Source organism: Cyprinodon tularosa, unplaced genomic scaffold, assembly GCF_016077235.1.
Source record: "Cyprinodon tularosa strain WSP-4 unplaced genomic scaffold, ASM1607723v1 ctg204, whole genome shotgun sequence".
Classification (NCBI taxonomy): domain Eukaryota; kingdom Metazoa; phylum Chordata; class Actinopteri; order Cyprinodontiformes; family Cyprinodontidae; genus Cyprinodon; species Cyprinodon tularosa.
The window spans coordinates 532,162-559,256 of NW_024038751.1; the positions used below are offsets into that span (position 1 = coordinate 532,162).

The window sequence follows — 27,095 nt, forward strand, 5'->3', positions numbered from 1 at the left end:
AATAGCCAAGTTCAGTAACACCATTTGCTGCTTGCTTGTTACCATGAGTCCAGAGTGAGAAAAAGAAAAAAGAAAAGAAAAATGCATCACTTGTTAGAGAGGGCTTGAAATAAAAGAAAACTGAAAAGTTTGTGCGGATTTGACTAATCTCCCAGAAAGAGATGCATAGAGCTTTTTAAAAAGCTTATTGCATCATAACAACATGACTTATAATGGATAGAAATAGTTTTTTTTTTTTATCTCCATATTGTATCAAAAATAATAGTTCATACGTTCAATAGAATTTGGTGGAAATAAGACATAATCTGTAGAGATGTGTGTTTTATAATTTCATTCCTTATATACCGGTTCAAAGAAATATCAGCAAAACTAACTATGTACATCCACAGAGTGTAGCGCACAGTGAGGGTTAAATACCAGAAAATATGAATGGTCCATGTGAGATACACATCAAATTGTTGAGGTTTCTTTAATGGGCATCTTTACGACAGAGACACAAAGCTACTGTTGATTAGACAAGAGGAAAAGGTGCAGCCTGACCTTCAAAATAAAAGTGTTAGGTGGTGGAGGAGCGCATATTTTGTTTGAGGAGTACTTTAAATGATAAAAAAAAAAATTATTCCTTGTAAGTATTTATTTGCAGCACCAATACTTTTCTTATATCATTGAAAATGTTGGGTTATTTCTCTATAAATTGTGCTATATAAGGAAAGTCAGGGGGTTTAAGAGAAGACTTGTGTATGTGGGTTGCATCCATCCATCCATCCATCCATCCATCCATCCATCCATCCATCCATCCATCCATCCATCCATCCATCCATCCATCCATCCATCCATCCATCCATCCATCCATCCATCCAGATAAATAGGGAGTTTGTTACAAAACAACTGATCTAAAGCAGGAAATTACAAACTTCAGTAACTCCTGTTATCTAAGGTTCTTTTAGAACATGACTATATAGCTTTCTTTAAATCCCTTTTATTTAATATTTCTCTGGACATACAGATTCCACTTTGACTACACCTTAAATCATGCAAAAAGCATTTTCCTCTGAGTTGGGGAGGGACTCAGAGATGTTCAAAGCACTCTCTTTGGACAATTTGGAGCCCTTGAAATGATTTTTGTTTGGCTCTCTAATTCAGCTTCATTTGAATTGAGGCCACAGGTCAATGAGGTAGATGGAAATTGTTGGCTAGTGCTCTTATACAAAAGATCCTGGCCTCTGTCATGGCCCTTGTACTTAAAACAAAAGCTTCTAAATAAGTTTTTTTTCTTAAATGTAGTGTATGTTCCCTTGATTTAGGCAGGTAAGACAATTTACAAAAAGAAATGAGATCATGGGAATTTAAAAAACACAAAACAAAAAAAGAACTCTATATATTATTTCATGTGCATTATAATAATAATAATGAATTCCTTTGGCTTCTATGTACACAAATTAAAGGAAAATACACTTCATTTAATAACGTTTTACTGTACTAATTAGGATCATGTTTTACAGTGCAATCCTAATTTCTTATGATGATATATGTTGACAGTAGAGACTGTAACTGATTTGTCTCTCAGACCAATTTAATATTTCATCTATAAACGTTGACATATATTTAGAAATTACAGCTAGCTTTAAGCTTCAGCCGTATTAAGATAGGATCACAGTTTTGATCTGATAGATCAGGAATCTGCAACATGGGATTTTGCCTTTCCTATTACATCCTAAATAGCCTCTTGCTCTGTTATGACCCCATGAAAAAACTAACTGGTCCCCCAGTATGTCCTCTTGATAAGTTGAAATACATTTAATAATGAAATTGTCAGGCAGAATTATAGGAATTCTGTCTCACTTATCTCATAATATGAGGAGTTGTGGGTATTTTGTTCTTGCATCCGCATCAGGAAGTGCTTGCTGTAATGTTACTGTATTTATTAAGTCCAAACGGTGGTGGTGGGGAGCTGGGTGACAGCAGCAGACAGACAGCAGGCTGCACACCAAGGTTCTGGGTTTGATTCCTGTTCAGCCCGGCGGCTGCCTGGATTGGTTGCCTTCCTCTGCTGGAGGTAAAGCAGCTGTCTGATTGCAGGAGATAAAACGACCGGAAGGAATCTGAAGTATTACTAATAAAAATATTATTATAATAGCTACAGGCTAACTGAGAGAAAGGTGGGAGTGACACCGCTGAAGGAGCAGATCCGGGTCGGACAGAGAGCCCAGGGGCCAGGGGCCAGGGAGTGCTACTATCAGCTGTAGGTTCTCCATGTCTGGGTAGGAGGGACTGAGGTGCTTTTATTGCTTTTAAGATCATTTAAGTCACATTTTAAGGACAACCATAAACGCATCAAACATTTATCATTTCACCTTTATTGAATCTTTGAGAGTTGGAGATGGACTAATGCTGCTCATCCACAGGGAGCAGTTGATTCTGGGCCCTATAAGTGCTCCCTCCAGGAGCCACTAAATTACTAATCCCAGGCAGCGCATCCTGCACTGCGCTCACAGATAGATCTTTACGGGTCTAATTGCAACAACCGTCTCACATATGGGTCGCACTTTGAGACTAATATGCAGTAATATGTGCTAGAAGCAGTTAAAAAAAAAACAAACATATATATCAGCAGCTGATGGAAAAAATGAAAAAAAAAATTAATTAGGGCTAACTCTATTTCAGATTGAATTATAAAAATCTACTCCAAAAAACTGTGATAATGATCTAATAAGTCAACATTTCTAAAATAAAGTGTAATTACCCCTAGTTTGAGCAGGTAAATAAGATGATTTGTCATTGGAATTGGTATTTTTTCTCTTAATAATAAGATAATCAGATAATATGCAGTTGAAATAAGAGAATACAATTTTTTTTTCTTGTTTTATATGTAAATTATGTTGTTCCATTGGAGAAGTGTCTCACTTTACCTCCTCAATACAAGAACAAATGCACTTATTGTAAGAAAAATTATTTATTCAGATATATATGTTTTCCAGTGCATAGGTGTTTTCCTTGACTTCAATGCACTGAATAAACAATCAAAACATGAGAAAAAGTTTCTTAAATTAAGTGTATTTACCCTTTATTTGAGCAGGTAAATAAGATGATCCACCAATTGAATAAATATTTTTACTCTTAAAACAAGATAATTAGATAATATGCGCTTGAAATAAGACAATGCAAAAAAAATTTCTTACTTTAAATGTTCATTGTCTCGTTCCATTGGCAAAGTGTCTCACTTACCTCCTCAATTAAAGAATTCACTTATTTTAAGCAAAAATGGGCTTAATTAGATTTATATTTTTTTGCAGTGTGTCATTTCACCTCCACAGCTTATAAAACTCACAGGTTCTCTTAAAAGGATATGAGATGGAAAAAGGGTGGTGAACACCAGTGGGTACTCTTCTGTCTTGCAATCACAGTGGGCTAAGGGTGTTGGCACGCGTGAATGTGTATATGTATGTTTATCTGTACATCCACAAACTTATTTGGTTGATTAATGGACTTTTGGATAGAGATGCCCCAATCTGTTTTTTTCTGATCCAATTCGATACGAATGCATGGCCTGAGCACATCGGCCGATATCTGATTCTACCGTGAAATGAATTAATCGCATACCTGGCCATGTGAGTGAAAGCATCATGCTTGATATAAACATTGTTAAAAAAGGTAACAAATCAACAGGTATAAATCATTTCTAGCTGCTGTATGCTCTGTGCGATGACATAGTCAGCTTTGCAATCATAAATTTGAAGTCACTAGATCACTGTAACTGTATTGTTGAGTATATATCCATAAAAACATAAATAACTGGTTCAGAAGGCTGGATCAGCATTATTCATCCGATATCTGATCCAGCTAATTAGTCGATATCAGATCTGATACCCAGATTGGTGCCCTGTTGGATTAGTTGTTATTAGTCCTAGTCACCATAAGATAACTAAGAATCTAAGAAATTGTTGTTGTTCACAACTATAGAAAGATGAAGGGCCGTGACTAAATAAGTTTTACTCTTCATACCCCTTCTGACACATAAACACTAAATTAAAGCTACATTTAGAATAAGCCATTAGTCATACATAACATTTGTGTGGGTTAGATTTTTAATTTTCTGCTGGAAATTCTGAAATAAATAATTATTGACTACATTTGCCTGGGGGTGGGGGGTCACAGGGGGGGCATTGTTGAAAATGAAGAATGAAAATGAAAAATGAAGGGGGCGAAAACCTAAAGGAAAATATGTATAAATGGGGCAACAGTTTATTGATGAACATATTAAGTGAACCAAAGAGCCACTGGGTTGCTGATCTAGCAGGTGAAAACTATAACTATATATATATATATATATATATATATATATATATATATATATATATATATATATATATATATATATATATATATATATATATATATATATATATATATATATATATATATATATATATATATATATAACTTTTATATAACTACAGTTATGTCAGTAAAATCAATGTCAGGATGCAAAATTAACATATTTAATAGAAGTAGTTGAGAGACTGAACATTGAACCACTATGACCCTGTTCTTAAGTTGAATGATGGTTTAGTCCACATCTGGATCCAGTGGATTTAGCTAAATAATGTACATTTTAGCCAAACATTAGCCTATTTGTGTCCACTGGAGGATTTAGGTTTTAAACTATTTTCAATTAACTGACAAGTGGGATTCTGATAGGGACTGAGACCAGCATTTCTTAAAAGATAATAGAAAATTAATATAACAATAGTATGAATCAATTTTAAGGATCATATCCACATGTTTGAATAATAATTAGAAAAATCTTCACTGGCATCTAAACATGACAGCCTTTTTCATGGTTACTAACCAGTTTTTTGCACATTTTCTCTTTGATGATCTTTCTTTGGTGATGAGCTCAAAGTCTTCAAGGCTGGAAAGCCGTCATGCCCTCACCCTAATCTTTTGCTCCATCCACACATATATGTATTTTTAGCAGATCTATGCTTCTCTGTAGTTTCCTGTTTATTTCCCATGTAGTCAAGAGGTAATCAGCCCATTTTCGGCGAGACAGGTTTTGTAGCAGAGGAATCGACAGGCACTCATAATCGCACACAGATCTATAGACATTAACCAGTTAAAGGCTTTTTTTTTATAAGTGCCTAAATCAGTTGTGTTATTCAGCAGTAACTTAAAGATACCCGAGTTTGGATGAATTGTGAATGAATATCCTGTGTGGCTTTTCCTGTGCAGCAGTCATGGCCGATGCAGACCTAGACTTCCGGACCGGTGATGCTGGTGCGTCCGCCACTTATCCCATGCAGTGCTCTGCTCTGCGCAAGAACGGCTTTGTGGTGCTCAAAGGTCGTCCCTGCAAGATCGTTGAGATGTCCACCTCCAAGACCGGCAAGCACGGCCACGCCAAGGTGTAAAGAATACACAAAATTCAAGATCACAGAAATGGAGAAGCAAAAACCATTTTTTTCGCTATTTAGAAATAGATTAAATCACATCAAATTTCAAAGTTGACAAGCTTTTGTTAAAGTTCCAGCTTGAGAAAGAGATGAGATCATAAATACTATTTTCAACATGTTTTCCCCTTTAATGTGGCATTTTGTTTACAGTATAACCAACAAGCAAATCTGCCAGAGGAGGATTTTTGTGAATTTCTGAAAAAAAAATGAACATGCACAACCCTGTACCTGCTCCCAAGACAGAACTCCTATTAAAAGTGTGCTAGAGCGTGCAGGAGCCCATTTCTAAAAACATCCTCCACTATACCCTTAAGTATTCATTCTGTATTTTACAATTTAAGTTAGGTTCTTTAGTATTATACTAATTGTAGTACATTTAAATAAATAACCTATTTATTTTTAATTAAATTTATTGGAGTTTTCCCAAATATATTTTGAAGCTAATTTTACTTCTATTTTGTTTTCCAAACTAATCTTTAAATCTATGAAGCAGTTGTTGGATTTTTTTTCTCTTAAAAAAAAAATTTACCTTAAATTTTATCTCACAGTCTCAAAGAAGGAATGGTTCATTTTGATCTCCCGCTGACCACCAAGAACCTCAATGCCAGAAGTCCCCTCCCCCTTAAACTTCTAAACGGGGGGTAATGAGGCTGGAAGACTCCTTCCTCCAGCTGGTACCCAACTCCTCCAACAATCAATGTCCTCTGAAAAAATCAGTCAGATCCTGTTGACAACACCAATTATAGAGCTACGTCAGTATAGAGCAAAAAAATTTTTTTTCCTGATCTCATGGAGAAGATCTCAGACAGAAAGAGATCTGGATCTGTCGATGTTCTCTAAATCCTCTCATCAATCATTGCTATTAATCTGTTATTATGATTCAATCTCTATTAAGACATCAATCATGCTGCAGGCACAGATTTTAAAAACAATGAAGTTACACTATATCCACTCACCTGCTCAGCAGACTGTCTAATGCTTGTGTGTTCTACCCCTTTGCAGGTTCACCTGGTTGGTATCGACATCTTCTCCGGTAAGAAGTATGAAGACATTTGTCCCTCCACCCACAACATGGACGTCCCCAACATCAAAAGAATGGATTATCAGGTGAGAGAACAAATCCTTTTACTGAAAACCTGTTGTGCAAAAACTGGACCACTGGAGTATGAATACTTAATTCATGATGTTTTTATGGGCTATTAGCGTCTACTTTGAGATTCTTGCTTAAGTATAATATAAATAGATTTCTGCAGTTGAAGGAAGATAAGCCATACTGAAATTCGAAGAAGTCTTATCGGTTAATAACATTAATATGGTCTAAATCCATCCGTCCATCTATCCATCACACTTTATCCCTGCTTGGGTCATAAGGGGTACTGGTGCCTATCTCCAGCTGTCTACGGGTGAGAGGCGGGGACAGATAGCCAGTCCATTGCAGAGCAACACATAGACAAACAGGACAAACAACCATTCATGCACACACTCACACCTAAGGAGAATTTAGAGAAGCCAATTAACCCTAACAGTCATGTTTTTGGACTGTGGGAGGAAGCCGGAGTACCCGGAGAGAACCCTGCATGCTCAGGGAGAACATGCAACCTAGAACCTTCTTGCTGCAAGGCAGCAGTGCTACCCACTGCACCACTGAACAGTCCTTCTATTAGCCATTCCTGGCATTTTATTTTGGCTCATGATCCTGTTGAAGACCTGTGATCTGTCATTGAGACTAAGTTCTCTGACACTAGGTAGAACACTTTTCTATTGAAACCCTTGGTAGTTTTAAGAATTCATTCCAGACAGCCTGTTCCAGATAAAGCAAAGCCGCCCCAGAACATAACAGAGCCTCCTCCATCTGTTCTTTTCTTAATGTTTCATTTTTGATCAGTGAGCATGGAGCTCTAGTGCCTTGTAAAAAAAAAAAAAAACTTCATTTTTATCTCACCTGTCCATAGGAAATTCTCCCAGAAGCTTTGTGGCTTTTCAAAATGTAGTTTGGCAAATTCCAATCTGTTGTTTTTAATGATTTGTTTCCAACAATTGTGTCCTCATTGGTCTCCTCCCATTAAGTCCACTTTGGCTTAAAGGATGGATGATCCAATCTGACACTGATGATCCTTGAGCTATATTATTCTTCTCTTTGATTTGTCATCAGTGTTCCTCCTGCGTTTATGTCCAGCGAGGTCGGCTACAGTCTCATGGATCTTAATTTTCTGAATAATGTGTCAAACTGTAGTCACATGAACATCAAGCAACTTGGAGATGTTCTTATTACCTTTAACTTTAACTTTTTCCTAATCTCTGAGACAATTTTTCCTTTGCTTCATCTGTTCCATGTTGAGTGCGGTACACACCACGTTATCAAAAGAGCTCAGTAGCTGCTTTTCTATTACAAATGTGGGCAAAACTGTCGAAATTCTGCTAAATTTGAAAAAGCAGTTTCACAATTGCAGTATTTCCATTAACAAATCCAGTTAAAGTTACATGTGAATACATTTGTTCACACAATAACTCTGACAACCACATGGATGTAAACATGTACCCATATTTCAGACATGGCTCTAATGGGTGCCATCACCCTTCATGATGTGAAAACAGTCTTTCCATTGCAGTTTTTTTTTGGAAATTATTTAAAAAATTAAAATTTCGATACAAAAAAAAAAAAAAAAAAACCTTTATCGAAGCACTAAAACTTCTTTTTTGAAAAGTATACATTTTATTTTAGTTGCTGTGTTTTTTTTTAGGAACCAATTGATGGTTTTTGGAAATGCACTTACTGTCTACCTGTAGCCCTATATGCAGGCCCACTGACTGATTAGAAGGTTGTAGACACTTGTTATGCTAATAAGTGGACATGCCTTGATTTAACATGTCCCTTTGGTCACATTATTTCTGCCGAAGCAATGTCTGTTTTGCATTTGTTCATTTAGCAAAAATCCAATGTGCTAGCTGATACCTTTACCGTGCAAATACACACAGAACAGAAGAAATGACAAGTTAACAGTTTTCTTTCACAGCTGATTGGGATCCAGGAAGGCTACCTTTCCCTGCTCCAGGACAGCGGAGAGCTGCGAGAGGACCTAAAACTTCCAGAGGGAGACCTGGGAAAAGAAATGGAGAGTAGACATGAAGCCGGAGAGGAGATCCTGGTCAGTACCGTCGCATCTGTGGCCGTTCTTTTCTGCTGCAGCTTTCTGATGAACCGCTCCTGACCCTCCTCTCTCTATTATTTCAGATCACTGTTCTAAATGCAATGGAGGAGGAAGCTGCAGTCGGTATAAAAGCTTTGAGTAAATAAGCCAGAGGAGGTAAATAAAGAGCTGCATTTTCTCTCTTTGAAACTGACCCAAAAGCTGCCAGAGAAAAATGTTGGTGCATGTGTGCCATAAACTGCAGCCATGTTTTTTTTTCTGTTGGAGTCAAGCTGCAAAGGCCTGTCTTTAGGATTCAAGGATTCTGATGTTTGCATATGTTGGTCCAATGGTCTGAAACAAGCTGTTGAAGATGACATTAAACAATCATGAACACACGTCATTAATTAGGGACTCTGAATGGTTCTTTTTGGGTTTTTTCAATCCACATACGCATCAAAATTAAACAAACATAAGATGGAGTATTAGGAGAATTAGTTAGAAAAAAATGTTCTAATAAGAGAATAAAGTCACAATATTACGAGAATAAAGTTGAAAAATAACGAGAATAAAGTTCTCATACCACAACCATTTTCATAAAGAAAGATTCGAGCTCCGACCAGCATATGATGGCCGACCAGCACCAACAAACAGCAACCTGGGTCCACTTTGACATTCTGTCCAATTTGATGCTGCTGTGCTAAAAGATTTCCTTATTTGTCAAACTGATGCCAAAGTATAGCTTCACATGAATATAGGGAAGAAAAAGCTTCTTGTAAAAGTTGTCATAAAATACAACTTAATTCTCGTAATATTAGGACTTTAATCTCGTAATTTTGCAACGTTATTCTTGTAATTTTATTACTTTATTCTTGAATTGAATAAAAAAAAAAAATTAGCCTGGCCCTAATACTCCGTCGTACAAACGCACTAATATTTAGGTAAACGTTATTTTGCAGGGAAGATTTATAGTTTGGTGAGACTAAACATTTGGCTTTTGATGGAGTAATGAAATGATCAGTTAGATGCCTGAAACTTGGACACACAACTTGTGTACAAACAGTACAATGAAACTTAAAGGGATAGTTCGGTATTTTTGACATGAATCTGTATGGCATCCCCATCACCAGCGGCATGCAATCACACTGACTTACCCCTGGCAGCGTCCTGTGAGCAGAGTTATCGTCCAGTTTTGGTCAAGCCGAAAGTAGTCCTGCAGGTTTTTAGGTACAGCGAAATAAAACTTTTCTCTTCCCAAAACATTATGTGTTCAAAAGAGTGATATTTTCGCATCCCAAAAACGTTGTAGTTGAAAAAGTCACACGTCGTTATCAATTGGTCCTATTTTCTCTCTGTTCGTATCAGTGCGCGCCGTCATTCAGACAGCGAGCCCAACAACAGCCATGTCTCCCTCCGCCGCGGAGGGAGACATATCAGAATGACGGCGCGCACTGATACGAACAGAGAGAAAATAGGACCAATTGATAACGACGTGTGACTTTTTCAACTACAACGTTTTTGGGATGCGAAAATATCACTCTTTTGAACACATAATGTTTTGGGAAGAGAAAAGTTTTATTTCGCTGTACCTAAAAACCTGCAGGACTACTTTCGGCTTGACCAAAACTGGACGATAACTCTGCTCACAGGACGCTGCCAGGGGTAAGTCAGTGTGATTGCATGCCGCTGGTGATGGGGATGCCATACAGATTCATGTCAAAAATACCGAACTATCCCTTTAAAACAAACTGGCTGTTGACCTTGTCGAACAGGCTAACATTAAGCTTCTATATACAGAAAAGTATATATATTATTTTCTAAAAATTATGGTCTGAGGACACTAATCAATTTGACTGGATTGTATTTATTCTGGCCAGAGAGGTGATGAGGTTTCCAGCAAAAACTTTATAAGCTTATTAATAGTAGGAAAAAGTGTGGGATTTACATGCAAAATACCAAAAGCTGCACAACAAATGAATGCACTGCAGAATCCCAATTTTTTTTTTTTCTATGACTGGAAAAGTTCAGTTACTATTTGAATCTTACAGAACAAATCAATAGACATTGCTTTGCATATATTTGAATGTTTTTAGGCTTGCATCTCCAACACGAATGATTTAATCTTTTATTGATCATCGTTTGTAGGTTTCCCTTCATGGCCTGATATGGCTTCTAGCTTCCTTTATTTCTGTTATCAGTTTATGCATTCTCTAATCCATATTGATTGTGCAATATTTAAACTGCAGATGATTACCGGTAGTTTGGACATCAATCATTTCTTCTCTCTTGTCTAAATCTGTTTCAGATGCAATTGAGATGTATAGAGCCTAGAGAAAAGAGGGAGCTAATGCATGTCCAGTGCTACACTGCCTCCCCTTTCTGTCTCTCCGTCGCTTTCTGTCCTGTCTTTCAGTTCAGCTAAACAACTTGAATAAACATCTGGAAAAAGTTTAAATGCATTGTGTACATAACACAGATGATATTACCTTAGTCTTGATTGAATCTCTAAATGTTTAGCTACCATCAGGGATGAGTTGTGATCAAGCTTTTAACATACTTCTGATTAACCAAGGGCTTCATCTCCAGATCTTCATGGTTCTGTTCAGATTTGCCAAACAGGACAGAGAGATCATAAAGATGTGGTTCCTCTGCTAGCGTTCATTGTTTATTGAGCTGTCTGGAAGAAATTATACTTAATTTTTTGTGCTCTCAAGATTCGGATCCAGGATCTGTGCCTGATTTTAATAGTTTGGCTGTGTTGGTATGGTGAGCCTGAACTGTGCACAATCTCTAGACTATCATACACAACAAAGCTAAAAAGTAAAAATAAAGATATTGCAAATTGATGGGTGTGATTGCATTCTTTATTTAGCAATTATTAAACAAATGCTTTGAGCCGGTTAATGCTGCAGATGATGATAGAAGAAACTTGACTCAATAAGAAAGAGCTTTACAGTAGGATCTCTGTGTTTGGACAAAGTCTACAAGCATCAGTGGTTTTATCCACTTGAAGCCTTAGAAATATCCGTTTACTGTTAGATGAGGAAACAGGAAAGCTTTGATACAAAAAGAGTTCAGTGCATGTTTAAAACCGAAAGTGTCACAGAGGCTTCAAAATAAGCCTTGTTTAAAAGGAACAGAGCTGACCTTAGGTTATGTAGGGCTTGGAGGTCACATTTACAGTTGGGCTGAGGCACCATGACATAAGCTATACTGCCTTAGGGAGATAAAGATACAAAAATAAAAGGTTACGCTAATCGATATAAGTTTAGCATAACCCATTATTTGATCCACTGTATGACAGCTTGATGGTTTTTTACTAACAATCATTCATGATGCATCCAGTAGCAACCTAGAAATGTAGCTTATTTTATTATATCAGTACTATTAGAGAAAAGCTCCTTCTTTCTGAACTGATATGAAGTTTAACAATTTTTCTGTTAGAAATCATGTGGATGGGGAGTTTACCTGTGCCTGTAGCCAGCTCTGCAAATTATTCTTTAAAAGTTATGGGAAAATAAAAATGATTAAAAGACAATAAAACCAGGAGAGTATAGAATTCATACTATATACACTGAAAAATTATCATTATGGCACAAATCAATCTAGGTTTTTATTTATTTTTTTGTTAAATCCAAAGTGATGCACCAGAGGTTCCGATGCCATCTCCAGCACCATCAAAGTGGTGACGTTGCCGTAAAAGAAGAAAAGATGAAAGTCGTCGCAGGTTACTTGCTGTGGGGGTAGAACCTCTGCCCACTCTGGCTGTGGCCTAGGAAGTTGTGTCGAGCGGCACCCTGTGGGGAGCTCTGGAACGGAGCCTGATAATAAAAAAAAAAAAAAAAAAAAACATAAAAACACAGACGGTACACTTTGGAAATGACAAAAACAGAAATATTTTTGCTTCTACTCCCAAGTAAATAAAAAGCAATTTATCCTAGATTGACAACTGAATTATGTTAGAAGAGGATGAAACTAGTAGCTCTTGAAAGTTATAAAATTATAACCCCTCTGCAGCTGCTATCCATGAGGCCCACCTCCTAGGATGCAGCAAAATAAGGTTAAACAGTGGGGAAGTGGCTCATAGGACCCATACCTTTGCAGTGGGGATCTGGACCATGGGTGTGGGCAGCAGACCTGGAGCAGCTGGGTGCATAGTGGAGGGGTGCAGGGGCCTCAAAGCACCCTGACCAAACAGGACACAGAACCAAAGCACTAGAGTCAATTTCCGTCAAGTGGACGTACAGGTACAATAACCCACAACAATGAACGCATCTTGGTTTAATATTCAATACAGTCATGCTGAACAGATTTCAATCAAAATAATAATCCTCTTGGCATCTTATAAGCATCTTAAAGGGCCAGTTTCATGTAAAATAAGCATCTTAAGCTTTATAGATGATGTTATAGCATCATTCCCTGCTATGAGTCATTAATGAGTACTTGGGGAATCAATCAGCAGCAAATCAGCTGAGCAAAAACAGCTGCTTGGACGTAGCTCCCCCTCCCCCTCCGCTGAGTTCGTAACACTTCTAAGACTATATATTAGTCTTACTTCTATATTAGATAAATATATTAGATGCCAGGGTGACTACTGTAGATATAAGCTCCCCAACGATAAAACGGTTCTTAAAACAAAATGTTTGGACTTCATTTTAAAAATGTCACTGACGGTTACGGATGACAGCTTGTGGACAAACGGGAGTTTGACATTAATTCCAAATCCCAGAAATAAGCAAACTCCTTTGTGGTGTGCCCAGCTTTACAATGAGGTGTAGTGGAAATATCTCACCAAGCAGAAATATGTTCTACTTACCCTGGTTCTTTAGAAAACCTACTTCTTGTGTTTGATGTGCGATCGTTCAAGAAAGGTTCAATTGCAACGCGAGTTGCCATTTTCCAATACCGTTATTGTATTTAGACAATATGTATTTGACAACAAAAATACAATACTGCTAAGACAAAAGTTGTAGACAGCATGCAGCATTGTTGTGATGTGCTGAGATGGGAGTGACTGAAATGGAAGGAGGAGCCGAATTTCAAAGTATTTAGAAACTGCTACGATGGGAAGATCTTTCTTTTTATAGTCATTAATTTCTTAACAGCTGACGGTGATTTCAGTACAGAATTGAATTTAATGCCTTGGAAACAAATAATACTGGCCTTTAAAGATGTAAACATTGGAGTCAGAGCAGCGGCTTTTGGCACATACTAGTTAAAACAGAACAAGAGGATTCATACAAAAAGCTTAGACCTGAACCGAACTGGACTCACTGCATCTGTGAAGCCAGACTGCTGGTTGGCATGTTCCAGCTGCTTCTGCAGGGGTATCGATGCTCCAGTGATGTACCCTTAGAGAGACAAGCAGGTTAGAGCCTCTAAGACCAAGAAACGTCTGATAGTGGTCTAACTCCTGAAAAACGTCACCTGGAGAGTCTCAATCCAGTTAAGCACAAATGTCCAACTTTTACTTTTCTCTAACTAGTTCTTCACTTTTAGATTATTCTAAATACAATATTTTACATTTCAGGTGCAAGCCAGTTTTGTTTCTGTTAAATAAGGACATTTGTTTCCTGCTATGCATCTTGGCTGCGGCTGATATTGCTGACAGGGTGACACATGCAGCAGGACTTACCAGGCTGGGAGGCGAAGTGGCTGTGAACCGGATATCCAGTCTGCTGGTGAGGGAGGTACTGCATTGCTTGAAATGCAGAGGCCCCTGGATATAAACAGAAAAAAAATAACATTGTTTTTAACTCAGGATCAACAGATAAAAGGTTTTAAAAATTGGTCCCTCTTATTTTAATAGTCTACTGATCCTGAAAATGTTCTGCTGATAATTTGGGACTGATATTGCAACTTCTTCCTCAATTTATCTTAATCTTAATTTATCTATTAACAAATTAAACATTAACAAAAGCTAGCAAATGCAGGGAGCAGCAATACATGCGCTCCACTAAAAGCGTGGCTGCTGAATGCACTATTTGCTTTATTTCTATTTCATAATAATTTTTTTTCATTTAAAACAATTTAATTTCCCTTTAGCATAAATAAAGTATTTCTGAAATGACTCAACACATGCATGCACGTACTGGCCGTTGCCAATACTAAAAAACAAACAAATGCCAATATTGACCAAACATCTCTTTTTCAAATTTTAAAATGTCATAAATGCACTCAGTGATTTATTGCATTTAGACATTTACTCTAAGAGGTAGACGCCCGTTATGACATTATTAACAAAACCACACAGTCAGGATTGAATCCGTTTCTTGCTTTTTTTACCTCTGATCTGAGAACTGCTGGCGAAGCTAACGGGTACCGAGGGTCCGGGGGCGTAGGTGGAGGGGTGCTGGGATGCTGCCACCCCATAGGACTCATGGACCCCCTGGCTCCCGCTGAACTGTCCATGCTCTGCTGAGCTGGAGCTGAACCCAGGGGTCTGGTAATGACGGGCCTAAACAAGGAGGGGGATAGGAGGTTAAAGATGTGAAAGAAGGAAAGACTTTTGGCCTCTTTTCAAATAAAACTGAATTTAAAAGTAATTTTTCTTAAAAAAAAAACATAAAATAATTTTATTTGCATTTTTCATTTCAGATTATTTTTTTTTTCTGTACAGATTGTAGCTCAGCTTGTCTTCCTTTGTGAAGTGTGTGAAACCATTCGTTCTCCCCAGTTCTGTACTTACTGGAATGACAGAAGCTGGGAACAGCTGTTTGCTTCGCTCTCCGAGCAGGGCGCCAGGTCGACTGTGGCTGACCGGACTTCCTGAGAACGCAGAAACCATGGCAGAGCAAAACCATTTAAACTAAAGTGTTAGCAGAGCATTAAAGCAAGACTGATCGATTCTTCCCTCCCCTAATGCATTCATTTGGCTTTTTTTTCCCCCTCACACTTAAATATTCCAGATTAAACTTACTTTGATGTCAGACAAAGATAATCTAATCTAGCAGGGAATGCAGTTTTCAGAGCGTTGGGAGTACCGTATTTTCACGACTATAAGGCGCACCTAAACGTCTTTTTTTCCCCTCAAAATGTGGGGTGCGCCCTATGGTGCGGTGCGCCCTATCTGCGGACGTTGTTGAGACCACCATGAGTATGTGAGAACCTTAAAGGGGGAAGTGTGGGCGTGGCTTGTGTATAAAAGAACAGGTATGTGCTTTATGCAGAACATTGTTGTCTTAACAACACTGGAAGCCCAGTTTAAACTGAAGGCTATCAGCTACGCAGAGGAACATGGAAATCGAGCAGCTGCGAGAGAATTCAATATAAATGAATCGATGGTTCGCAAGTGGAGGAAGCTGGAAAACGAACTCCGACTGGTGAAGAAGACACAGCTGAGTTTCTGCGGACATAAGGCGAGGTGGCCCGAGTTGGAGGAAAGACTCGAGCGGTGGATCGTGGAGCAAAGAACGAGTGGGGCCAGCGTTTCAACGGTCACTGTTCGACTAAAAGCAGTAAAGCTGGCGGAAGAAATGAAAATTGAAAATTTTCAAGGAGGTCCATCGTGGTGCTTCCGTTTTATGAAACGGTGCAATTTTTCCATCCGGACCAGGACTACAGTTGCTCAGCGACGTCCGGCGGATTATGATGAAAAGAGGATGAGGACTTTGAGGGGTTTGATTAATACTCTGTAATAAATACTTGAATAAAGCACAATCATACTCAGTTTTGCTCCCACTCTATTTTTCTATCTGAAAACTTAATTCAACAGCAGCCTCTGGGCCGCGGCGCATCCGGACTCACCTCGGCAGGTGTTTTTTCATCTAAATAATCTAAATCTTTTTAAGTGAGAAAGTCCACCTGAAAATTTAATCATTGCAGTCAGTTCATCCAGATTATTATCCTGCCTATGTTTTAAGTTAATTTATGCGTCAATAAACGAAGAAGAAGGGGAAACTGGCATGTCGGATTTAGCGCAGCTGTTTAATTCAGAAACAGAGGATGAGGACTTTGAGGGGTTTGATTAATACTCTGTAATAAATACTTGAATAAAGCACAATCATACTCAGTTTTGCTCCCGCTCTATTTTTCTATCTGAAAACTTAATTCAACAGCAGCCTCTGGGCCGCGGCGCATCCGGACTCACCTCAGCAGGTGTTTTTTCATCTAAATAATCTAAATCTTTTTAAGTGAGAATGTCCACCTGAAAATTTAATCATTGCAGTCAGTTCATTCAGATTATTATCCTGCCTATTTTTTAAGTTAATTTATGCGTCAATAAACTGTATCAGAGGAGTAATCACAGCCCTGTGTCATCAGCGATGTGTCTCTCACAGCCGGTTCCCAGGTTTGAATAATACTTTGTAATAAATACACCTTGCAGCTTTATTTGCTGTGATCAGTGGGAATAAAGTAGTTTTAATATGTTTTTAAGTGGGAAAATCCACCTGAGAGGACATGTACCTGTATATAAAAAACGCGCCCTATAGTCCGGTGCGCCTTATGTGTGTGTTAAATACAGAAATGGCACACATAACTGAGACTGCGCCTTTTAGTCCGGTGCGCCTTATGGTTGTGAAAATACGGTAAAAACTGTTTTCGAAGCCAACTATGTGTGACAGTTTTATGTTGTTGGTTTTTTTTGACTGAATTTTGTATGCTAGACCCAGGCCTGATTACTTCCTAATCTTTAGAACCAATAAAAAAAAAAATCCTAGAAGAACCAACCAGAGAGATCCTGAAAAGCTATATATCATAATTCTGATCTAAAGGATTTCAAGAACAGACAATAAACTGAGCAACTGAATTCTAAGGCCCCGTCCACACGAAGTCAAAACGAACACGAAACGCTAATATTTTCCAGAACGTTTGTTGTAAAGACGGAGACGTAAAATAAATGTGATCGTCCACACGAATGCATGAAAACGCTGCAAAATGTATGCCAGGCCTGTAAGTGGCGCTGTGGTGCCAAAGCAAAAATAGGCGACGAAATGTTGGGCATGCGCACTAATATTTATACATGGTTGCCCTGCGGGTCCATTTAAGTGGTTCAGTCAAATTCAGGTGCCGAACTACGTCGTCTATATTGCTCTGTTCTTCCTGGAGATATTCCAGAAGAAGAAGATTCTGTTGTAAGCCCGACAGCAGAGTGAGTAGCATGAGCAGCAACCATTCAACACAGTACGGCGCCATTGTTGTTGTGATACTGTGTCGCGCATGCGTGTTTAGAGGCAACGCTATGACGCATGCGTGTAAGAAAAAAAAATGCGATTAGAGCTTAAAGATGGAAACGCGAAACAGCGATTCAAAATCTTCCCACTCTGAAGGCTTAATAAAAGAAAGATCGTTTACAGACCCTCGAAACGCCGGCTTCGTATGGATGAGAGGCTGGTTTGGTGAAAAATTTGTGCGTTTAGGCCAGGGTTTGACTTCGTGTGGACGAGGCCTTAGAGTCTGAAAATATTGTAAGAAAATTGCTTCTAAGATCCCCCGATGAACAACAACCTTTCCAATATTACTCTAAAAGCTTGAGTTGGACTCATCCAGGAGCTGAAGCGCCTCACGCTTCCCTTAAGAGTTATGATTTGCTAAGAAAGAGACCCAGATGAACTGACATTTGCTTGGAGTTTCAAGGCTAGGGCTGAAACAAGTAATTGGATCAATCATCAATCATCAACTAATTTAGTATTTAATTTAGTATTTAATTAAACTTTAAACATGCCTTTAGCTGACAGAGCGACCCATTTAGAGTAGTAACTATACCAAAATTATAAAATAAATATGTCAGCATTTATCTATCCAGAACTTCTCAAGGGGAAAAGTTTTAGTTTCACCTGGTTTAATGTTGTAAGAAAAAAAAAAAAATCGACAGATTAAATGATCATGGCACAAATCATGGCACCTATAATAAAACATGGTGGTGGTAGTGTGATGATGTGGGGCTGCTTCCCTAACTCTTAGTGGCAATTGTTGCTTCCTACTGTAACTCAACCAAATGGGTTTGGATGTTTTTTTCCCCTCTTAATGAATAAAATAAACACCCATAACTGATAACATTTGACAAAGGAAACATTGAAGATTGAGGGGAAAAGTGGTCTTGTTTTGTTTCTCTGTCATCTCACCTGGAATACTGAGGAGGTGCTGTCCTGCATGCATGGACAGACTGGGCTGGTAGCTGGCTGAGGTCAACGTTGTGATGTCACTGAAGAAGAAAATCAGAAGCTGGTGAAGCACAGACCTTAAGGCTAGAATGAATCATCCCAAATAGAGGATACCTCTGCTCCTTCCTGCGTCTCTTTTCTTCCTCATGGAGAACTTTCTTTAGCTGTAAAAAAAGCTGGTGTTTCTCTTCTTGGAGTCCCTGAAGTTTCTCCTCCATCTTCATTACCTGATGTTAAAAGAAAATAACAACATATTCATTTTACAAGATCTTTTGGAGCTTGGCCCGCAAAAAATAAATACATATACAGGTGCTGGTCATAAAATTAGAATATCATGAAAAAGTAGATTGATTTCAGTAATTCCATTTAAAAAGTGAAACTTGTATATTATATTCATACATTACATACAAACTCATATATTTCAGATGTTTATTTTGTTTAATTTTGATGATTACAAATGACAACAAATGAAAATCTCAAATTCATCATATCAGAAAATTAGAATATTGTGAAAAGGTTCAAAATTGATGGCCCCTGGTGCCACACTCTAATCAGCTAATTAACTCAAACCACCTGCAAAAGCCTTTAAATGGTCTTTCAGTCTAGTTCTATAGGCTACACAATCATGGGGAAGACTGCTGACTTGACAGTTGTCCAAAAGACGACCATCGACACCTTGCACAAGGAGGGCAAGACACAAAAGGTCATCGCTAAAGAGGCTGGCTGTTCACAGAGCTCAGTGTCCAAGCACATTAATAGAGAGGCGAAGGGAAGGAAAAGATGTGGTCGAAAAAAGTGTACAAGCAAGAGAGATAACCGCACCCTGGAGAGGATTGTGAAACAAAACCCATTCAAAAATGTGGGGGAGATTCACAAAGAGTGGACTGCAGCTGGAGTGAGTGCTTCAAGAACCACCACACACAGACGTATGAAAGACATGGGTTTCTGCTGCCGCATTCCTTGTGTCAAGCCACTCTTGAACCACAGACAGCGTCAGATGCGTCTTGCCTGGGCTAAAGAGAAACAGGACTGGACTGCTGGTGAGTGGTCCAAAGTCATGTTCTCTGATGAAAGTAAATTTTGCATTTCCTTTGGAAATCAAGGTCCCAGAGTCTGGAGGAAAAGAAGAGAGGCACTTCATCCATGTTGCTTGAAGTCCAGTGTAAAGTTTCCACAGTCAGTGATGGTTTGGGGTGCCATGTCATCTGCTGGTGTTGGTCCATTGTGTTTTCTGAGGTCCAGGGTCAACGCAGCCACATACCAGGAAGTTTTAGAGCACTTCATGCTTCCTGCAGCTGACCAACTTTTTGGAGATGCAGATTTCATTTTCCAACAGGACTTGGCACCTGCACACAGTGCCAAAGCTACCAGTACCTGGTTGAAGGACCATGGTATCCCTGTTCTTAATTGGCCAGCAAACTCTCCTGACCTTAACCCCATAGAAAATCTATGGGGTATTGTGAAGAAGAAGATGCAATACACCAGACCCAACAATTCAGAAGAGCTAAAAGCCACTATTAGAGCAACCTGGGCTATCATAACACCTGAGCAGGGCCACAGACTGATCGACTCCATGCCACGCCGCATTGCTGCAGTAATACAGGCCAGAGGAGGCCCAACTAAATACTGAGTGCTGTACATGCTCATACTTTTCATGTTCATACTTTTCAGTTGGCCAACATTTCTATAAATCCTTTGTTTTTATTGGTCTTCAGTAATATTCTAATTTTCTGATATGATGAATTTGAGATTTTCATTTGTTGTCATTTGTAATCATCAAAATTAAACAAAATAAACATCTGAAATATATGAGTTTGTATGTAATGTATGAATATAATATACAAGTTTCACTTTTTAAATGGAATTACTGAAATCAATCTACTTTTTCATGATATTCTAATTTTATGACCAGCACCTGTATAACCAGAGAGAAGACATCAAAGATAACGCACCTGTTCCTTGGTTTCCTCTAAAGACATCCTCTCCTCAATCTCCTTTGTCCTCTTCCTCTCCTCCTCTTCCTTCAGCTTCTGCTCCATCATTTTGTCAACCTCCTCTTCCTCTGAAAAATGGAAAAAAATTCATAATCATTGCAACAGAAACCTCTTGTGCAAAGTGAACCCTTCATGGATTACTTTATTTTTTTATAACCAATATAATCAGCACTGCTTATAAAAACACCTTACTAAAAATGCTGATGTTTGCTTATACTGGTGAGAAATATATAAAATACTGTACTAATTGTTGATAGAATGGTAAAATGTGTTTATAACGAAGGACAATGTTAGCAGAAAGATAATATCCGGGGTGAGTTAAACTCAGACCTGTACTTCTACTCTTTGGAGATGCAAAAATATTCCGAATGGTACTGATTTTTTTTTGTAGTTTTATAACAAAATGAATTCAAATGTAATTAAAGGTACATTTAAGAATATTGATACACATTGACACAAATTGCTTCATTTTATCTACATCATTTTTTTTAATAAAAAATAAATAAATTAAAAATTAAAAGCTTTTTCAACTCAAGAGCTGACTCAAATTTCAAATGTGCTTCAGCTAAAACAGGTTGTTTTAACAGTCTATAATCTAGGGCTGCAACTAACGAATATTTTGCAAATCGATTATTCTGTCCATTTATCTATTTTTTATTAGGCGAATAATAACAGAATAGCCAAAGGTTCCTTAAAGGAGATTTTTTATTAAACGAAATCAGGTGAAACTAAAACTTTTCCAGTTGAGGAGTTCAGACATAGTTTATTTATTATATTATTTTCATTTTTTTATCTGAAATGCAAAATGTTTTTATATTTTATTACAATTTTGATATAACTACTGCTCTAAGTGGGTCACTCTGTCAGCTAAAGGCATGTTTTAGAGTCTCAATACTCCGGTTAACAATTAATTGATTAGTAAATTAGCTGATGATTGTTTCAATAATCAACTAATCCGATCACATTTTTCAGCCCTACTATAATCCTTTAACAAGTTCACATATATTTAGAAGCCTAAATAACATTGGATAGACAGGATTTAAAGAGTTAATTAAAAAGAAAATTGAAATTAATTTTTAGGCTCAAAAAATAAAAATATAAAGTTGGAAATAATTGAAAATAAGGTAAAAAAAATAAAATTTCTTCAACTTTTCTTCACTGGGAAGATTTTATTCATGGAAAAAAATGAAAACAGCCAAATGGTTAAACAGCTGAACACTTATTCAGCTTCATACAGTCAGAAAAACTCACCTAAAAATTCTACAGCCTCTAATAAACAAATAAAATAAAGGAAACCTGTAGGAAGTAGCGATTTTTTTCTTGCTTTCATTCACTAACAAATTAATTAGCGCATTCAGGATCCATGCCTTGGTATCATATAAAAACGCATTAGTTGCCACTTTTTCCATTTGCGATCCATTGTTAAAATTTCCTTTCATTTGTTAATACAGGTTCATATTTGTTTAACTTGAGACTTGTGTAACTTTCTTTATCACTTTTGCTAAAAATGATGAAGAGCCAGCTAATCTTTGGAAAACAGATATACCAACAACAGCGGGTTAGGATTTTCCATTGACAAATTTTGTTGAAGTTCCAAAATAAACTGACTCAGTCAAAATATACTTGTAGATCTTCTTCTTTTAAGTAGAAAAAATGCTTTTTGGGTTTTTTTTCTATTTATCATTTATTTATTTTACAAGGGTTTCCAAAAATGTAATCGACCCAGTATAAATGTATTTATTCTCTTATTGTAGGTTTTTACCTTATTTTAAATCTAAAATGTAAAATACCAATGCAATTATAAAAATAAAAAAAACATAAATCTTTAGTAGATATTGAGAATTGTGTAAGTTTTCTTCTTGAATAATGCAGGGAAAACCAAGGAGCTAGTGGTGGAATTTTGCAGAAGCAGATCCACCCCACTGACACCACTGAACATCCAGGGAATGGACATTGAGATCGTGGACTCTTATAAGTACCTAGGTGTTCATCTGAATAACAAACTGGAATGAACTCAACACAATGAGGCTCTGTATAAGAAAAGAGGAGCAGACTCTTCCTGCTGAGGAGACTTTGGTCTGTGGGAGTGAGGGGCACTACTGAAGACCTTCTATGACTCTGTTGTGGCATCAGCCATCTTCTATGGAGCTGGCTGTTGGAGCAGTGGCTTATCTGTAGCTGAGAGAAAGCGGCTGGATCAGCTGATCAGGAAGGCCAGCTCTGTGATTGGTTGCCATCGACTCAGTGCAGAAGGTGGGAAACAAAAGGACTAGTGCTGTCAATCGATTAAATTTTTTAATCGCGATTAATCGCATCAATGCCTGAGTTAACTCGCGATTAATCGCATTTTAATCGCACATTTTTTTTCCTGATTGAAAATCATTTAAATACTCTGGATGACATACAAAAAAATACATACAGGCTAGGTTTGTGCCAATGTTCTTTTTTTAAAATGAAAACAGGTCACAGATACTGATTTATGCCATAGAAACATATGGCAAGAAGATGGGGAGGCATGTAGCAAAAAATAACAAATATGTAGCCAAAAAAAAGGCCCTGAAAACAGGCTGATGTAAAAGACAGTCTTTACAGTTAATACAGTCTTTTGAACAAAGACAAGCATTTTACCCTACTGCTATAAAATTTAGTAGAATTAACATTAGATGTTAATTAACCAAGGTAATAATGAACAATTTTCAATCAATACATCAAAATCAATAGACCAACATCACTAGATGAAGGTAGTCTATGCTCTCTAGAAAGTTACTTTTCAGCCTCTTAACAAAAATGAGAACACACACACACCCACTCACCCACACACAGACACACCCACCCACACACACACACACACACACGATACCGACAAGAGTGCCGTAGCAGATTCCATTTCACCTCAGTAATCTGTTTTCTCAGCGTATTTCAGGTTGCTACTAGTTACCAGACACTCAACTTGTTTGTTGGTGGTGGGGCTTAAAGAAAAGGCACTAGCGCCACCCAGTGTATGAGCGTCTTTTTTCCTTGAGGAGCTCCGCTCTGGAAGCCTATAAGAAATGCATAGACTGGGGGAAAATAGCCCCGCCTTCCCGCAGGCTGCAGCGGGATGCACTTGGAAAATTGTACCATAAAACCACATAGCGTTAATCTCGCGTTAAAAAAATTATCGCCGTTAAAATGGCCTCGCGTTAACGCGTTAATAACGCGATAATTTTGACAGCACTAAAAAGGACCCTTACTAAAGTAACATCCCTGTAGGATAATGTCTCCCATCTCATGCAAGAAGCTGTTGCTGAACTGAAAAGCTCCTTCAGTGACAGACTGCTGCCCCCTAAATGCACCAGAGAGCGTTATCACAGATCCTTCCTGCCAGCAGCTGGAAGACTTTATAACCATCAATTTTCCCAACAACCTCAAGAAGTTGTTACATTCATGCTGATTTTTGTACACTTTCTGTGTTAGTCAGTTAAATAACATGCTGCTGTCATTTCATTCTCTTTTTTTTCTCTGGTGTTACTGCTACTTTCCATATATCCATTACTGTAAAAACATGCACAGCTGTAACTGATTTTTATTCTCCAGATACAGGTTATTATATTGTAAAAACAACGAACAGTACTATACTCTGTTTTATTTTCCTATCTGTCATTTTTCTAGGGTGCACATTGTGTGGCCACTTCTACAATAACCTTTGCTGCCGTAAACACCACAATTTCCCCACTGTGGGACAATAAATGAATTTTCTATTCTATTCTATTGATGCAGACAGCAGCTGCTGTCTGCATCACAAACAACAGCGACTTCCCTGCCCTCCTCAAAGTTGAGCTCGCTGTCAGAATGACGGCGCGCACTGATACGAACAGAGAGAAAATAGGACCAAGTGATAACGACGTGTGACTTTTTCCACTACAATGTTTTTGGGATGCAAAAATATCACTATTTTGAACACATAATGTTTTGGGAAGAGAAACGTTTTATTTCGCTGGGTCTAGCAAACCTGCCGGACTACTTTCGGCTTGACCAAAGCTGGACGAGAACTCTGCTCACAGGACGCTGCCAGGGGTAAGTCAGTGTGATTGCATGACACTGGTGATGGGGATGCCATACAGATTCATGTCAAAAATCCCGAACTATCCCTTTAAAGGTCAAATAATGGACTGAATATAAAAATGGCACTTTGGATTGTAAAGGTTTCAGACTCCTTGGTTAGACCAATGAAAAAATAATTATTGACCTTAAATAAAGAAAATACAACCCCATGTCTATCGATCTCTAATGGGAAGGGTCCAGCACAAAATTTAAATGGTTTTTAAACCAGCCAAATAAAGGTCTTAATTCGTACATGTAAAGACTGCAGTCAACGCTACAGAAATCCCATATTGCTGTTGAGACAAGATAAGTATTTTACAGGGTTTTGGAATGAGAAAGTATTGACCTATTTTACAGGAAGGTTCCTTCTACAATACATATATCAACTTTCTTCAATGCTTACAATCCTGGCTTAATTGTTTCAGTGAATGCTCCATGTGCACTTTTCAGTAGACGCTTCTCCAGTCATCTGACATGTTGTTGCAACTTTTGGTTCTGCAATGGTTCTCCAACCAGCATAGCTCCATACTAATTTATTTTTACCTTGTCTCTTGCGCTCCCTCTCCCTCATAATATGCTTGTGCAGGGCTCTGGCCATCGCATTGGACAGCTTCGGTCTCTCCAGCAGGGCGGGCATGGTGACAGGCAGTGGAGGGGCCAGCTGTGAATACAGCAAAACATTACTGTATTTTAATGTACTAAAAGTATGGCTTGTCATTGGTGAGCTGTGGAGGAAATTAGACAAAAAAAGTGCACATCCCAAATGGTTTAGTGGTTAGGATCTGTTGTCTATAACTATTACACCCACCTAGAATAGGGTACAGCACATTTTTTATTGGAAATGCGCAATCATAACTGCATAAATGCCTACTACACATCAATTATGTAAATCCGTATCCATTTATTAGTGTATCTATTAATGTTTTTTACTGTCTGTGACTATTGTGTCTCCATACTCTTCTAAAATCATGTTGCTAACTATGTGAATTTCTCTATGCAATTTATATCCTTCTAATAAGGCAGTTTTAAGTACAAAAGGAGTTTCATTTCAGTCCTGGTATAATATGTAATAGAAAATGCTATAAATGTGAACTATACTGTTAACTTTGTAATAACTTCGTCATTAATAAAAGTTCGGTTTAATAATAGTTCAGTTTAACTAATACTCTTTTTATCATTATCATTACTCAAACATGACATTGTATGTATGGTAGAGGCTAAAGGCAAACTGACAAACTGGTAAATGCTCAGAAAGCCTGGCTAAAATGCGGCGATGAGCTACATGCTAAGCTAACACTCCACGCACCGGTTGTAATCAGTTACAAAAGCACATAAATAAAAAAGGGGCGTTTAAAATACAGCCAATTGCTTTTGATTAGTATCATAAGTATGTTTGATGTATGACGCTTTCCTTCAACGGAAAGAAAAAGGGAATATATTTTTTTAGAGGTGCTAGCTAGCTGCGAAGCTACGTAGCCCCTCTGATAGTGTCGCATCTATTTGACCTCAGTTTTAAAGAGCACTAAAATAATAAAAAAAAAAAATACTTACTTTTGTCGTTTTGCAATGCGTTTGATGAGAACCTAGATATCAATTGTTTTTAGCGTTTCAAAGCGGAAATAGTATAAAATCCACTTCTTCTTTTCTTTTTTCAAACAGTTGGTAACGGCACCGTGGCGCTTAGCGCCCCCTACAGAGCCATAAGTGTATGGTAATGCACGCACAGCTAAATGTCTTAGTTGATCTTAGTTGGGCAACTTTCACTTTTTTTTTTAAACATAATCACAAAAATAGACTCATAAGACAGTTTGCAATATACCTAATGGTGGAATAACATTCTATATTTACTATACTTCTTTTTGTTCAGCAAATATGACACCTCAAGTATAAATGATTTAGTGATTTTGGGAAAATAATTACATTCCACTTTGGTACCAGCGTTTCATCTCAGTGTGTGTCTGATGTTTTTTTTTTCTTATAGAATTTTAAGTTATAACACAATGTCCAAGATACCATATCCCTAAATCACATGAATAAGAGCAAAAATATATTTTTCCCCCTAAAATTCATGCCGCTCTGTGCTTTTCTTTCACTTATATATGGCTTATAGACAAATGTGTGTGTGACAAGGAAGGCTGTGTTTAACAATCAGTTTTGCTTTAATTTCAATTCAGTTTATTTATATAGTTCCAATTCGCAACCAACTTGTAGCGATATTGGAGAGGAAAAACTCCCTTCACCAATTCACAACACGTCATCTCAAGGCACTTTATAATTCAACCAGATCATCCTGTCAAATTGATTCAAAGTTTTCTATTTAAGGAAAACCAGCTG

The 27,095-nt window shown here is 37.7% G+C and overlaps 2 protein-coding genes across 2 annotated transcripts; one reads left to right on the forward strand and one right to left on the reverse strand.

Moving 5' to 3' along the window:
• The first annotated feature begins 1,929 nt into the window (after positions 1-1,929).
• LOC119783398 (eukaryotic translation initiation factor 5A-1) lies at positions 1,930-11,427 on the forward strand. The gene is made up of 7 exons (XM_038284901.1): positions 1,930-2,056; positions 2,138-2,242; positions 5,233-5,405; positions 6,456-6,560; positions 8,468-8,599; positions 8,686-8,758; positions 10,887-11,427. The coding sequence occupies exons 3-6, from the start codon at positions 5,238-5,240 to the stop codon at positions 8,746-8,748; spliced, it is 468 nt and encodes a 155-aa protein (XP_038140829.1). The 5' UTR covers positions 1,930-2,056; positions 2,138-2,242; positions 5,233-5,237; the 3' UTR covers positions 8,749-8,758; positions 10,887-11,427.
• On the reverse strand, positions 11,424-26,466 carry gps2 (G protein pathway suppressor 2). Its single transcript, XM_038284900.1, has 11 exons — positions 26,313-26,466; positions 25,305-25,422; positions 20,637-20,746; positions 18,799-18,911; positions 18,646-18,725; positions 15,270-15,349; positions 14,867-15,038; positions 14,217-14,300; positions 13,856-13,932; positions 12,678-12,767; positions 11,424-12,402 (listed from the first exon to the last, which is right to left on the reverse strand). The coding sequence occupies exons 2-11, from the start codon at positions 25,396-25,398 to the stop codon at positions 12,310-12,312; spliced, it is 993 nt and encodes a 330-aa protein (XP_038140828.1). The 5' UTR covers positions 25,399-25,422; positions 26,313-26,466; the 3' UTR covers positions 11,424-12,309.
• Between the last annotated feature and the right edge of the window lie 629 nt (positions 26,467-27,095).

What these genes read in the sequence shown, in the direction of transcription:
- LOC119783398 (XM_038284901.1), top strand. Translation starts at nt 5,238, where the DNA reads ATGGCCGATGCAGACCTAGACTTCCGGACCGGTGATGCTGGTGCGTCC. An exon ending in GCAAGCACGGCCACGCCAAG is followed by an intron (nt 5,406 to 6,455) that starts GTGTAAAGAATA and finishes ACCCCTTTGCAG; the next exon opens with GTTCACCTGGTTGGTATCGA. An exon ending in TCAAAAGAATGGATTATCAG is followed by an intron (nt 6,561 to 8,467) that starts GTGAGAGAACAA and finishes TTTCTTTCACAG; the next exon opens with CTGATTGGGATCCAGGAAGG.
- gps2 (XM_038284900.1), bottom strand. Translation starts at nt 25,398, where the DNA reads ATGCCCGCCCTGCTGGAGAGACCGAAGCTGTCCAATGCGATGGCCAGA. An exon ending in GAGGGAGCGCAAGAGACAAG is followed by an intron (nt 20,747 to 25,304) that starts GTAAAAATAAAT and finishes TCCATTTTTCAG; the next exon opens with AGGAAGAGGAGGTTGACAAA. An exon ending in TAGAGGAAACCAAGGAACAG is followed by an intron (nt 18,912 to 20,636) that starts GTGCGTTATCTT and finishes TTTTAACATCAG; the next exon opens with GTAATGAAGATGGAGGAGAA.